This window comes from Megalobrama amblycephala, linkage group LG16, assembly GCF_018812025.1.
Source record: "Megalobrama amblycephala isolate DHTTF-2021 linkage group LG16, ASM1881202v1, whole genome shotgun sequence".
NCBI classification, from domain to species: domain Eukaryota; kingdom Metazoa; phylum Chordata; class Actinopteri; order Cypriniformes; family Xenocyprididae; genus Megalobrama; species Megalobrama amblycephala.
In genome coordinates this window covers 9,236,778-9,252,836 of record NC_063059.1, presented here as the reverse complement: position 1 = coordinate 9,252,836, position 16,059 = coordinate 9,236,778, and the positions used below count along the sequence as shown (strand labels likewise).

The following is a 16,059-nucleotide window of genomic DNA, read 5'->3' as shown; positions in this document are numbered from 1 at the left end:
CTATAAAATATGCATGTGTGAATGCGAATGTGTGTTTTTGTTGACCTATATGTACTTTGTGGATGAAACCTCTGGCCCGGAGGAAGGTTTTATTGCTCTTTCATAGCTCAGAAGTCTTAATGGAGTCTGTTATGTTTCATGGAACTTTGTCTCAGATGTTTCTTCTAAAATCCCCAAGGAGAAATGGAAATAGACACAAATGAGACAATTGTTGACATGCAGTAAGATCATAGAGCTATTAAATTTATGTTGATAGCATAGTGCAGATCATGTTTGAGCTCATATTAAAATATACTTTTGATTGCAGACTTTACTATTTTGGCAAATCTGAGCACAGTTTCTCTTCAGAAAATCTAAAGGAGTCACATGAAATTACTGCAGTATTTTTCTATCGAGAAAAGTCTTAATTTGGTTCGCATTCAATATCATTGTGCAGAGAAACAAAATCCTGAAGAGATATTTCTATGATGATAATTGTTCAAACAAGATACAGTAAATCTGTCAAAACTAAAGGGAAAATGTTCATTAATTACAGTATATATACACTACCGGGGTAAGATTTTTTAATGTTTTTAAAACAAAAAAGTCTCTTCTGCTCACCAAGGCTTCATTTATTTGATCCAAAATACAGCAAAAACAGTAATATTGTGAAATATTTTTGCAATTTAAAATAACTGTTTTCTATTTGAATATATTTTAAAATGTAATTCATTCCTGTGTTATCAAAGCTGAATTTCCAGCATCATTGCTCCTGTCTTCAGTGTCACATGATCCTTCAGAAATCATCCGAATATGTCGATTTACTGCTCAAAAAACATCAATGTTGAAAACAGTAGTGTATAATTTTTTTGCAGCATTATTTGATGAATAGAAAGTTCAAAAGAGCAGCATTTATCTCAAATAGAAAGCTTTTGTAACATTATAAATGTCTTTACTGTGACTTATCAATTTAATGCATCCTTGCTGAATAAAAGTATTCATTTCTTTTTTTTTTTAAAAAAACAACAACTTTTGAACGGAGGTGATAATGTTACAAAAGCTTTCTATTTAAAAACATTAAAAAATCTTACCATTCAAAAACTTTTGTCCAGTAGTGTAGATATATTTACTTTATGACAGAATACATACATGACTGTATATTTATATAGCGTATGCGCTCATTTAGATAAAAATGTGTTTACTCCTAGTGTTGTGGTTTAGTGGTCAGGCTGATAAGTGAAAAATGACAATGTTTTGTTGAGTTATAGATGCTAATACATTTACATTGAATCATTTAGCAGACGCTTTTCTAATAAATGAGAACAACAGAAGCAATCAAATCAACATGAGTGCAACAGTATGCAAGTGCCATGTCAAGTCCCAGTTATGCAAAGGATTTTTTTTAAATAAATAGAGAGAATAGAAAAAAGGGGGGAAAAAGACAAGAAAAATTAAGTGCTAATATTAATAGAGTGTTAGCCGAGCATTAGTAGAGAAAGCACACCATCTAGATATATGACAGTAGTTCACTAGATACACGTCTGTGTCTCTGTCCATCTCACCCTCCTTCTCTCTGTCTGTGATTTAGGGAGAGAGGGAGAGAGAGTTGGTGTCAAACAGGTCTGACACTTCACATCCTCCCGGAGGATGTGATCCTGACGTTCCAATGGAGAACTTTAACTCCCAGCTGTCATTCCTCATCAAACGTCCAAATTATCTCATGTTGATCTTTCTCTCTCCTTCAGTGCCCCCTTTTTTGTCCCTTTCATTCACATAATAGGCTACTTGTAAAGATTTATCCCCTTTCTTTCTTATATTTTTCTTCTAAGAAAACGCTACCTGCAAAGATCTCGATATTACATTTTTCCAAGATTACCAAAGCAATGCCATCCGCATTCATTTCATTTCCCTTGTATGTCAACAAACTTTTGTGTCTATATCATTCTTTCCTACATAACGGAGCTCAGATTACTTAGTCTTGGAGGAACTTGATGAGAAATGAGTTGAGTTTATATTGAGATCTTTGACTTCTGATTGGAGACAGAAAATCTGAGCGCAATTTGAGACGTTGTTGAGATCAGGCAGGAGCTGGAGACACAAGACCCCATTGGCTCTCCATTGGTGTCTAGGAGAAACTTTCTTTCTTTCTTAAAACTTCTGTATTTTCTGTTGAAGGAAACAGACATCTTTTGTGTGTGTTAATGTATGCAAGTATGCGTGTGTGCGTGTGTGTGTGTGTGTGTCATGTATGACTTTCACTGTGAATCAGGACTGATTTGTCACCAAAACCCGAAATAAGAAAAGGGGAAAATTCAATACACACATGAAATAATGCAAATCCGCTGTGCTTTCTGAAAGCCCTCACTGTTGCGCCTGCGGTTGATAGGCCTGCTCGCCTACAGGGACCCCCCAGCCCTCCCTCCCTCAGCTGCGTCCCCTCCCTCTCCTTCCTATGATATCATTATTACTGCTGTCTCAGCCTTGATCAGTAATGTCAACATCTTTCATATTGACGAATGTGCTGTCTGCTCATATTGTGCACTGAATGCTTTATGGCCAACATAGGACATGAATCACTCCTGCTCTTCAGTGCGCCTCACACACACACACACACACACACACACAGGCCTTATGTTGTTCTCATTCTCTGGCTGACACACACATGTAGCTCCTTCCCCTTTGAGAGTGTGTCCATTTCTGATGAAAGCAACTGTTAGGCTTAATTAGTAAATTGGCAGCGGTTCTTATCCACACGAATCTGTGTGTGTGTGTGCGCATGCATGTGTGGTCCTTCTTATAACGTGCATTGTTATTTGTGTTTGTGCGCCAAAATTGGACATTACAGATCAGTAAAAGCATTTCACACTGTTATCCGAGAGCGAAAGTTCACGGTCGCTGTTTTTCCCCCCACACATCTGCGGTAGAACGCAACTCCACGTCAATAAATGTGGGTAACACAAGTGGGCATGTGTGTCCTTAAAGACCTCACAATAAGGTAATAAAACGTTTTCTCTATCTCCCACAGATGTCGGCGATTGAAAACATGGCCGAAAAGCTGGAATCCTTCAGCTCTTTGAAGCCAGACGGTGGTGACATCATGCGTTCCGTTCCCTCCATGTTCGACTTCCGGGCTCCGCCCACCACCCTTCCTGAGACACTGTTACGCAAGGGCAAAGAGCGCTACACCTGCAGGTAACCATGACAATGAACATCGACTTCCTCCTAGAACATTATGGCCATAAATTATCTACTTTTTAAATACCATGAGTGAATATATATATATATATATATATATATATATATATATATATATATATATATATATATATATATACAGTACAGTCCAAAAGTTTGGAACCACTAAGATTTTTAATGTTTTTAAAAGAAGTTTCGTCTGCTCACCAAGGCTACATTTATTTAATTAAAAATACAGTAAAAAACAGTAATATTGTGAAATATTATTACAATTTAAAATAACTGTTTTCTATTTGAATATATTTCACAAAGTAATTTATTCCTGTGATGGCAAAGCTGAATTTTCAGCATCATTACTCCAGTCTTCAGTGTCACATGATCCTTCAGAAATCATTCTAATATGCTGATCTGCTGCTCAAGAAACATTTAATGTGTACAATTGTACAAAATATTTGTGTACAATATTTTTTTTCAGGATTATTTGATGAATAGAAAGTTCAAAAGAACAGTGTTTATCTGAAATCTAATCTTTTGTAACATTATAAATGTCTTTACTGCCACTTTTGATTGATTTAATGCATCCTTGCTGAATAAAAGTATTCATTTCTTTAATTTCTTTTCAAAAAAATAAAAATAAAAATTCTTACTGACCCCAAACTTTTGAACGGTAGTGTATAATGCTACAGAAGCTTTGTATTTCAGATAAATGCTGTTCTTTTGAACTTTCTATTCATCAAGGAATCCTGAAAAAAAAAGTACACAACTGTTTTCAACATTGAAAATAATCATAAATGTTTATTGAGCAGCAAATCAGCATATTAGAATGATTTCTGAAGGATCATGTGACACTGAAGACTGGAGTAACGATGCTGAAAATTCAGCTTTGCATCACAGGAATAAATTACTTTGTCAAATATATTTAAATAGTACACAGTTATTTTAAATTGTAATAATATTTCACAATATTACAGATTTTTACTGTATTTTTAATTAAATAAATGTAGCCTTGGTGAGCAGACGAAACTTCTTTTAAAAACATTAAAAATCTTAGTGGTTCCAAACTTTTGGACTGTACTGTATGTGTATATATATATATATATATATATATATATATATATATATATAGTAACTAAAACAAATCTAAAAACAGTAAATGGTAATTAAACAAACAGAACAAAGCCAACTGTATAGTAACTAAACAAACAAATGTAAATAATTAGATTACTGTACTAATTACTTTCTCTAAAAATTATTGCATTACTTCTTACTAATTACTTTCTAAATTCTAAATTGAACCTCGACCAGTTGAACAATATAGACATGAAACTGCTCTTTTAATTATTTCAAATAAATAATATAAAACTGCATAAATTATTCTTGAACTGACCAAAGGGAGAAGGATATTAAAAACATACATTTTATCATCAAATGTTACATTTTGATGTTAAATCCACTTTTGTTTTATATAGAATTGTTCTATATTTGTACAGTATTAAATGAAATTACATCAGAACTAAGTTAATTACAGAAAAATGAAGAGTAATTCCTTACTTTACTTTTTCAAGGGAAAGTAATTAAATTACAGTAATTAATTACTTAATGCTCTGGTGAACAAATAAGCAAATTGTATAGTAACTAATAAAAAAATATGAAACAAATTATATAGTAAACTATATGTTTTCAATTGTAAACTACAGTAACTGGCACTGGATTATTTACGTATATTATTGTACATGTAGTATTGACACAATATCAATATTTCATTTTTTTTTTTTTTTTTTAAATATCATGGTTATCGCCAATACCGGTATTTTGTCACACCCTAAGATCAACTAAACAATAATTAAATTATTATTTATTATATCATTTATTATAGTGATCATATTTATAATAACTTTTGTTTGTTTTATTAATAAGATGTTTCAGTAAACCTTTGTTTGATGTTTAATGAGTGTTGACAGCACTGAGCATGGAATGCAGGGGGTTTTTGGGAAGCGTGTTTGTGTGTGTATTGCTGAGTATTGTTCCTGGAGATCTGTTTCCTTCCCCTATAGATACTGTGGCAAGATATTCCCACGCTCGGCCAACCTTACAAGACATCTACGGACACACACAGGAGAGCAGCCTTACAGGTGACACACTCTCACACACACACACTAGTATATACTGAATGATGTAATCAGTTATTCACATACTCAGCAAATAGCATGCAGCACACCAGTTGACACTGCATGAAAAGAGGTGAATATGGACCAGTGTACTCCTGTATACGACGAAGAATATCGGATAAATCCGGGAGTATTACTGACCAAATATGGGTAATACCATGGGGGTCTGAGATGATACCAATTACTGACTGCTATCTTCATTTTATAAAAGCATGTCATTTCTGTTTAAATTTTTCAGTCATGCCAGTATTATCTGCCCACAATATATATAGAGTGTGTCATTAAATATAACCATGATATAAGCAGAAAGGGGTCACTTTTGAAGCGAACTGTTCTTATATTTACCACAGAAGACTAAATGTCCTGTCATTGAAAACCTGGAACTATGAGAGAGGTTAAATTTGTGTTTTTTAGGGCAGAAAAAAGTCAGGAAATGTAATAAAATTCTAAAATATCATGGAAATCTCTATATTAAATGTGATTTTTTGTCTTTGAAATATTCAGTTATTGTCATTGGGAGAGAGTGAGGTGAAGTCCACGAGACAGAAGGACAGACAGACAAGGAGACTGAAGGAAGTGTGTATGAATAATAGAGGCGATGAGTGCCGTACAGCTGTGGGCCAGCAAAGGCAGCTGGGTAATTAGGCCCGTGTTTGGGCCTCAGACTCTTTCAGGGAGTATTAAAATACTGCACAGAAACAGGCGTGCGCACACACTGCGTTTGTGGTCCGTCTGACCACAGGGGAGGTTTGTACAGGGCTGTGTTACTTTCCAGATAGCCTCAATCTCCTCGTGCTGGCAGGGCTTTAAACGAGCCGGTGATCAGCCTTTAACTACAATTTAATTTCTATTTTTTCTGTTGCTTTTGGAGGGGGGGGCGAGACGGAGAGAGCGAGGGAGAGATAACAGGTTCCTGGGAGACGCAGTTTAGCGCACAACTCTACGGTCGAGGGGAAGATACGATCACGTAATCATACGGGATAATTCTGCGTGAAGAGACTTGGCACATGCAGTCGTTTTCAAGGCAGTGGGAGGATGTGGACGAGAGAGTTTGAGTGTTACTGAGTTGGCCAAAGATTAGAGACAAAGAGTTCATGACCACTCAATCATGTGTTTAGGACCCTGCGTGTGTGCGAGACAGATAAAGCGAGAGAGTTTGATTTCTCGTGTCTGTATATTGTAAATGCTGTATTGTCTAATTATGTACATATGTATATCTGTGTGTCCGCAGATGTAAGTACTGTGATCGTTCGTTCAGTATTTCATCAAATCTTCAGCGTCACATCCGTAACATCCATAACAAAGAGAAGCCCTTCAAATGCCACCTCTGTGACCGCTGCTTCGGGCAACAAACCAACCTGGACCGGCACCTCAAAAAGCACGAGAATGGTAATTTATCAGGTATACACACACATATTATATATACATACAATTTTATTATCACTTTGTAAATTACATTTGTTAGCAGCTGTTAATGGTTATTATTATTTATTTAATAATCTATACTACTATGTGCTGTATATTATGTTTAGGCACGGCGATGTCGTCGCCCCGTTCAGAGCTGGACAGTGGCAGTGCCATCTTGGAGGACAAGGAGGACTCGTATTTTAACGAAATACGAAACTTCATCAGTAACACGGCACGGAACGCCACATCTCCGTCACACTCCGAGGAAGGGTAAACACCATCTTCTTCCTCTGTTACACTAATAAATACAATGTCATATACAAAATATAACCTTTAGTGGCAGGGTCGGCACCACGAGGGGGCAAAAGGGGGCGTTGCCCCCTCAGATCTGATTTTTGCCCCCTCAGTTTCAATTTGTCCCCCCTCCACCCCCGAAATGGGATTGATTTTAACCCTTTGACGAGTACGACTACAGCAATGTGATTATAACGTTCAATGCATCACTGCTAAATTCAAACGCGCTTTTGCACTTTGGCTGGCGCTGAGCCAGAGACGGACGCGCTCAGTGCTTTTCATATATTACAACTACTCAGTGTTTTTAACCACATAATGTTTATTTGAGGTTTCAGACTTTTAAATAAAGTACTACATAAAAAAGACATTTAGAGCTTGTTAAATTCCAATTCCATACTATGGATGTCTATGGAAGCTGCAATAATAATTCTTTCAATTATAAATTGACAAAGTGTTTTATACGGAAGAGGTTTAGGGCCAAGCAATAATAAAAAAATAAAACCATCTCGAGATTAAAGTTGTTACATTTCGAGAAAAAAACTCATTAAATTTCGAGAAAACTTAGGTCGAGATAAAATGTTGAGAATAAACTCGTTAAATTACGAGAAAAAACTTTTCTCATAATTTAACGAATTTGTTCTTGTAATTAACGACTTTTTTTCTCGAATTTGACTTTATTCTCATAATTTAATAATTTAATCTCAACTTTTTTCTCGAAATTTAACGACGTTTTTCTCATAATTTAACGAATTTGTTCTCGTAATTTAACGACTTTTTTCTCGTAATTTAATGACTTTATTCTCAACATTTTATCTCAACTTTTTTTCGAAATTTAACGACATTTTTCTCATAATTTAATTTGTTCTCGTAATTAACGACTTTTTTCTCGTAATTTAATGACTTTATTCTCATAATTTAATGACTTTATTCTCAACATTTTATTCAACTTTTTTCTCGAAATTTAATGGCATTTTTCTCATAATTTAACAATTTTCTCGTAATTTAACAACTTTTTCTCGTAATTTAAGACTTATTCTCAAATTTTATCTCAACTTTTTTCTTGAAATTTAACAACATTTTTCTCATAATTTAACGAATTTGTTCTCGTAATTAAACGACTTTTTTCTCGTAATTTAATGACTTTATTCTCATAATTTAATGACTTTATTCTCAAATTTTATCTAACTTTTTTTCGAAATTTAACGACATTTTTCTCATAATTTAACGAATTTGTTCTCGTAATTTAACGACTTTTTTCTCGTAATTTAATGACTTTATTCTCAACTTTTTTCTCGAAACTTTTTTCTCGAAATTTAATCACATTTTCTCATAATTTAACGAATTTGTTCTCGTAATTTAACGACTTTTTTCTCGTAATTTAATGACTTTATTCTCAACATTTTATCTCGACTTTTTTCTCAAAATTTAACGAGTTTTTCTCATAATTTAACGAATTTGTTCTCGTAATTTAACGACTTTTTTCTCGTAATTTAATGACTTTATTCTCAACATTTTATCTCAACTTTTTTTCGAAATTTAACGGCATTTTTCTCATAATTTAACGAATTTGTTCTCGTAATTTAACGACTTTTTTCTCGTAATTTAATGACTTTATTCTCATAATTTAATGACTTTATTCTCAACATTTTATCTCAACTTTTTTCTCGAAATTTAACGACATTTTTCTCATAATTTAACGAATTTGTTCTCGTAATTTAACGACTTTTTTCTCGTAATTTAACGACTTTATTCTCATAATTTAATGACTTTATTCTCAACATTTTATCTCAACTTTTTTCTTGAAATTTAACAACATTTTTCTCTTAATTTAACTAATTTGTTCTCGTAATTTAACAACTTTTTTCTCGTAATTTAACGAGTTTATTCTCAACATTTTATTTCGACTTTTTTCTCGAAATTTAACGACTTTAATCTCGAGATGGTTTTATTTTTTTATTATTGCTTGGCCCTAATCCTCTTCCGTAGTTTTATTCATATCAGATACACATTGTGTATGAAACTATAAAGTTTGCTCAAACACTGAGCTTGTACAAGTGGCACAGGTTCAAATAAATCTTTACACCGGCTCTCAGTCAATTTCCTTCTGTCAAATCTGACTTTTATTTTGTACTATTATTAATGTATCAATTTTATTATATTTTATTAGATAACTTTTTTAATTACTTTTTTTTATTTCAGTTATGTTTATTGTTTTATTTCTTTTTATCAGTTCAAAGTATGTCAGAAGTTAAATAAATTGATCTTTTATGTTAAATTTCAGGTATTCACATGAACTCAAACTTACACTTAGTAACTAACAAACAAACTTCACTCATGTGTCATGTGCAGTTTTTCTCTCTCTCTCTCACACACACACACACACACACACAACTCACCCGCAAACGAAGTGTCCATTAGGCTGTCAGTCATCAGTTGGCGCTAGTTGCCTCAGGCAGAATGGAGGTTATTATACACAAACATTACTGAACACAACACTTCTCATGCCTTATTCATTAACCCTCACCTCTGAGTGAATACCATCACATGAAAGGAACGGACTGGTACCGCAGTGTGTATTAACCGCACATGTGAACGTATCTGTGTGTGTACATATATTCTGTATGGTTGTTAATCATTACCCTGTCGCCTGCGGTTTTTAAGAGCAAAGATTGGGGCAGGTCTCCAGGAGGACGTGATTACTGATTGGCCGATTGCGAGCGCGTGCAGAACGCTGTTGACTTTTGGCTGCGTGTGCGTACATGAATTTTGCCATCTGCATATGATAATTATCGTTGATCATTTCCCAGAAATGATCATCAGGTTGGATGACGGTTTAAATGTTTGACCTGGTCATCCGTGTGTGTGACAGATTGAGTCAGATAAAGATCTTGCAGGCTTTTGTTTTTTGATTTCTTCATTGTTTCATTAAAAGGATCCTAGAGTCATTACAACATAGACTGTGTGTGTTTTTGCGCGTCCCACATCTGGTCCCAACATGTGTTTGTGAACAGGAAGTAGGTGTGGGAGAGGAGGTCAGAGGTCGCTGAATGTTTCCTGTCAGAGTGACTGCTCCTGATAGATACTTTATCCTCCACAAATTACCACAGCTCTCTCTAATTAGCCGATCTGTTTTCATCATCACGCCATCGCCGCCTCTCTCGTTCTCGCGTTCCCTCTCTCGCGGTATTAGCGGGGTGCAGAGTGATGAGAGGGGGTGATTTCGGGGATTATCCGAGATGTGAAAAGGGTTAACCCACGCGCCATTACGCTAATCTGAGGAAAGAACGGAGGTGAGAGATGAAACCTAGAGGAAAATGTTATTGCTCAGAGGTTGCTCTTTTATAGCTCAGCAGACATAATGGAGTTGGCAAGTTATGTTTCATTTAAAGGGTTAGTTCACCCAAAAATGAAAATTCTGTCATTAATTACTCACCGTCATGTCGTTCCACACCCGTAAGACCTTCGTTCATCTTCGGAACACACATTTAAGATATTTTTGATAAAATCCGATGGCTTCGGTGAGACCTGCATTGATGGCAAGATAATTTGAAATGCCCAGAAAGGTACTAAAGTTATATTTAAAACAGTTCATGTGACTACAGTGGTTCAACCTTAATGTTACAAAGCTACGAGAATACTTTTTGTGTGCCAAAAAAACAAAATAATGACTTTATTCAACAATATCTTGTGATGGGCGATTTCAAAACACTGCTTCATGAAGCTTGAAAGCTTTACAAATCTTTTGTTTCAAATCGGTGGTTCGGAGCGTGTATAAAACTGCCAAAATCACCCCCCAGTGGTGAACCACTGAAATTTCTAAACGTTTCGAAACATTTATGAAGTAACGATGCCTCGTTTACTGAAATCACGTGACTTTTGCCGTCAAACAAACGCGCTCTGTAGACCAGTTTGTCCATTTAGGGCTACTGTAGAAACATGGCGCAAAATGGCGATTTCGGTGTAAGGGGACCCGTGGTGTATGTAGATAGAAATAGCTCATTCTAAGATACATCACTGAAAACATAGTTATGCATATTATATTCCATTTCTGACAATAGATCCTCCTACACACTGGACCGTTAAAGGGGCTATATGCAGAATTCAGAAACCCTTGTTATTAGCGACACCGGTGGCCATTAAGTGAACTGCAGCCGGCAACTTATTGTTCGTGCTTGCGCACATGCGCACGTAAGGTACAAGAGACTGAATGTGATTCAAGGCCCCAATATTATCATATACAATACTGTTTGCAAACATCCCAACGCCATACACGCTGCTGAGAGCGACGTTTAGATGAATATGTAAATATGTGCTGCATGCTTTCCTCTCAAAAACAAAATAAACACACAACAAAAATGACATCAGTGAGAAAACAGCAGTTAAGAAAGCATCTGATCATAGCGATGTTGATATGTTTTTACCAGCTCTGCAATTCATGGTCATCATGTCAACAGATGAGATTACACAGTTATGATGCTTTAATTATACAATATATATGAGACTACTATAGTTTGAATTAATCCCTTTTCTTAGCATGGCACATTGACATTACAGTACAGAATGGCTCTTTCGGCTTTATCCTGAACATTGTATAAGCATTCATTTCATGTGTCGTAGAACAGAAAAGAGGCTCTTGGGAATGTGTGTAAACCACATACTTTTGATTTTCCCAGCAAAAACATCCCAAATCTTTTAAAAAAAAATCAGTCTACAGGCTTTCATTGACAACCTAGGAAGTCGAGGAAGGTCTCTTTTTTAAGTGTCATTACAAGCTGTTCACACATTGGCAATAAAAAGTGATTAATAGCCAACATATAAAATTCTTACAATATAGTCAATTGAGATATCTCGATTAGATGTAGATAATCTTTCTCTGAGAAATTTTCATTGCACACATCCGTACACACAAATGTATATTTTCTTATCCTCTCTGTATTTGCAATTTCTCCTCTCTGTTTTTAAAGTTCAGATGGGAAATTGCTATTTTTAAGTTGAGGAAAGAGTAGAATCAGGACAAAACGAGTGATTCAGCCTTAATGTGTCTCCTTTGGCTGGCTGTGTGTGTGTGTGTGTGTGTGTGTGTGAGTTTGGATAGCCGGCCTCTGTCTCTGTGGGGAAATGGCTGCTTTGGCAGCTCCTTCTCTCCACTCACCAAATGGACTGTCAGCTAAATATTTGGCCTATTAGATGAATTGGAGATAAAGAAGAAAATAAACTAGGGAAAGAGGAGATGTGAGCTGTCTGAGTGAGAAAGAGAGCTGAAAATAAGTGAGAGGAAGTGTAGAGGCCTGCTGTCTAAGTGCCCTGCCGATGGGCGGCTCGTTTCTGCCAACCAGGGGCCCTCGTAACTGATGACAAACAGTCTCTTTCTCCAACACACACTCGCCTTCTTTCTTTGAGCATTTCCTCTCATTTAGAAAGCATGGGCATGTGGTTCTGCTTTTTAAGGTGGTTTATTTGTCTGAGACAAACAGAACTAGGTTTCAGCGCTAAATGATTTTCTTTCTGTAATCAGGGATTGGCATATCGGTCGAAAACTCATGCCTGCACAACGACATTACAAATGATTCTCTCTGTTCTCCACAGGCTAAATGGCAGTCATTTTGATGGCGACAAAACCCTGCCTGGCCAGGGGTCACATGACCTGGACGAAGAAGAAGGGGAGGAGCTCGGAGCAGAGGAAGAGGAGGCGGAGCATAGCGACAGTGCCAGGAAACCCAGCGAGGATGGCGTGCCTGGCAGTCTGGACCATGACATCATAAACGATGACATGGATTACGAGGGACCAGATGATCTGGAGATGAACAGCAAATCCTCACCACAAAGGTACGTGTACAAAAAAAAAAAAAAAGTTTTTGGGTTTTAAATGAATTTTTTTTAAAAATGATCTCACCATCGTTTTCAGGTTTAATGAGGATGAGGATGATGAAGATCACAGCAGTTTCTCCACGCTGGATCACATCCGTCACTTTAGTATGGAGGACGGGGATCTTAGCGACAGTGATGTCGGCAGCTTTGGCCCCGCCCACCTGCAAGAAGGCATTAAGCAGCCTCTGTACAGGAAGTCTAAGTCACAGGTATCACCATGACAGTTTCCTTATAGAGCACAAAATTAAAATTACTTATTTGATTACTATAGTCAAATTAAGTATCAAAGTTTGTGTATTTGTAACGGTATGTCTCTCTTGTTTATAGGCATATGCTATGATGCTGTCTCTAGCTGATAAGGATCCACTCCATTCGTCTACCCATAATGCCCCGATGTGGCACAGTTTGGCCCGCGCTGCAGAACCCAGCGCCATTCAGTCTCTCAGTCACGTATGACACCCCCGTGTAACCATGTGACCTAACTTAACACTACCGGTCCACACACATACACACACACACTCACCTGCACAAGTGCCCAAATCCTTGTACACTTATACCATATGCACCAAGATCCCATGTACATGAACAAATTATTGATTGATTGACTGTTTGATTGACTTATCAAGTACAGTTAGTAGGAATGACAGTAGTGTCAGTAATTTTGATGGTGATGATGAAGACGACGATGACAATAGTAGTAATACGTAATAATAATTGTATTTATTCTGTCAAGTTCCAATGTTTTGCACAGCAGTGGCAGCTGGTGAACAGTTTTTGAGATTGCTAATGAAACGTTGGTGTCATGTTTGTGAGTTTTGTCCTCTAAAACCGTAGTTACTAAGAGTAACCGATAAGAGTCTTCCACAAGACAAATGTGACGGACGCCTGTGAATATATTTACAATTAACAACATCACACATAAACACACGCAAATACAGACACACAAAACACTACCATGTGTGTTTTTAACAGTTTCGTTTAGGTCTTGTACAGAAACGTACAAGTTTGCAAACTTATGCGAGGGGTTTAGTGTTTCTCTTTTAAGATATTCTCCAGAAGTTTGTGAATTTAAAAACGTAAACAGAAAAGATGTGACCTTTAGACCTCTCACTGACGCTGCTTGTTAAAAAAAAAGGGAGTAAGGAGCGAGACAGTGACTATTTTCAAGTTCTGTCTAATTAAAGCACTGCATTACCTTCAACCCACTTTCCCGCCAGTTTGTGCGAAAACAGACGCTCTTTTTAATTAGTTTCTTTTTTAAGTTGGAAGAGTGGTTGTAAAAAAATGCTAGCAATTTTTTTTTTTTTTCTAAATTGAGGAAAAACTAGTTTAAGAACTGAATCTGTAGAATTCGCGTAAAGGGCATTTTATCGTTTCCACGGTAACCTTTTCCATTAGTTGGTGAACCATACCACTAAATAGCCTGAATGCTAGTCCTTAGCTTCACCGTCCTCGTGTGTCTTTCATTTATAGACAATCATGGGTTTCTTGTTTAATTTTTTTTTCCCCCCCTTGTCGTTTGTTACTTTGTTTTATGCTTTGTTTGTTTTCTTGGTTGATGTCGTCAATGTTATTGCTGTGTATCTTGAAAGTTGTATTTATTTCTCTGCAAACTGTAGTTTGTTTACTGAATAGCACTGCTCTCAAGCGCCCCCTTGTGTTGAAATGAAGAATTTCTCACTGAAAAGTTTGGGGGACGAGACTCTACTGGGGTTTGTAGAAGTCTGAATGCCAGATAGTATTAAACGTTCCATCACAGCTTATACTTCTAATAAAACTGGTAAATGATATAGATATTACTTAGGTTTTTTTTGTATGACAATTTATTGATTCAACTGTAAAATATATTAAAAAAAAGAGAAAAGAGAGAAAAAAAGGAAAGAAGAATAAAAACAGCTGATATTATTTCTTCATAAAACGCATGATTGGTCCAAGCTGTACCTGACATTTTCTATGGTTGTCTGCAAGCTTGTGTGACGTTTGGGTCCATGTTGATTTCTTGTGCCAAACCTATGAGAAATGCCAGATTTTGTTTATCCTCACGAGGTGAAGGACCAGATCTTTCCTATTTCACTTTGTTTGTTTGTTTGTTTGTTTGGGTTTTTTGTCGATGTTTATAATCCCATTTTTAAAAGTAATCAGTGAGTTGAGGTACTTCTGTTTTAATGCTTTCTACAATGTAACTGTATTGCATTATAATTCAATACTGTGGGAGGAGTTACTGAGAAATAAAAAAAACTCCTGTGTGGGCGGACTGTGCACTCTCCGACTGTCTCTGTCTCCCTTGGTCTCTTTATCTCTTTCAGGTGGACTCATGAAAGACATGTCAACCCAAACTCAACAGGAAAAAAATAATATAATATACAATTATAGAATGCATAAAGAAAATGAGGCCTATTTGTAGGACCAAGATTGTTTGCATTGTGAAAACATTTTTAATTAAAGGGTTAGTTCACCCAAAAATGAAAATTCTGTCATTAATTACTCACCCTCATGTCGTTCCAACCCGTAAGACCTTCGTTCATCTTCGGAACACAAATTAAGATATTTTTGATGAAATCCGATGGCTGCCAGCAAGTTAATTTCCTTTTTCAATGCCCAGAAAGCTACTGAAGACGTATTTAAAACAGTTCATGTGACTACAGTGGTTCAACCTTAATGTTATGAAACGACGAGAATACTTTTTGTGCCAAAATAACGACTTTATTCAACAATATCTAGTGATGGACGATTTCAAAACACTGCTTCATGAAGCTTTACGAATCTTTTGTTTCGAATCAGTGGTTCGGAGCGTCAAAGTCACGTGATTTCAGTAAACGAGGCTTCGTTACGTCATAAGTGTTTCGTAATTTCAATAGTTGATGCAACTTTGGCAGTTTGATTCACGCTCCGAACCACTGATTCGAAACAAAAGATTCGTAAAGCTTCATGAAGCAGTGTTTTGAAGTCGCCCATCACTAGATATTGTTGAATAAAGTCGTTATTTTGTTTTTTTGGCGCACAAAAAGTATTCTTTTCACTTCATAACATTAAGGTTGAACCACTGTAGTCACATGAACTGTTTTAAATATGTTTTAGTAGCTTTCTGGGCATTGAAAGTGTTAATTATCTTGCTGTCAATGGAGGCTCACTGAGCCATCGGATTTTA

General features: G+C 36.1%; 1 protein-coding gene across 16 annotated transcripts in view; it reads left to right on the top strand.

Annotated features, from left to right (window-relative positions):
- Nucleotides 1–15,175, top strand: part of mecom (MDS1 and EVI1 complex locus) — a 252,071-nt gene extending 236,896 nt beyond the window's left edge. For 15 of the 16 annotated variants that reach the window (XM_048161026.1, XM_048161025.1, XM_048161028.1 and 12 more), the window contains 7 exons: nt 3,005–3,171; nt 5,229–5,306; nt 6,574–6,743; nt 6,875–7,019; nt 12,630–12,869; nt 12,949–13,120; nt 13,239–15,175. In XM_048161026.1, coding sequence (XP_048016983.1) covers nt 3,005–3,171; nt 5,229–5,306; nt 6,574–6,743; nt 6,875–7,019; nt 12,630–12,869; nt 12,949–13,120; nt 13,239–13,367 — 1,101 coding nt within the window. In that variant the 3' untranslated portion in view covers nt 13,368–15,175. The remainder of the gene's footprint in view (nt 1–3,004; nt 3,172–5,228; nt 5,307–6,573; nt 6,744–6,874; nt 7,020–12,629; nt 12,870–12,948; nt 13,121–13,238) is intronic. The other variant, XM_048161016.1, reaches the window with a different exon arrangement.
- The last annotated feature ends 884 nt before the right edge of the window (nt 15,176–16,059 follow it).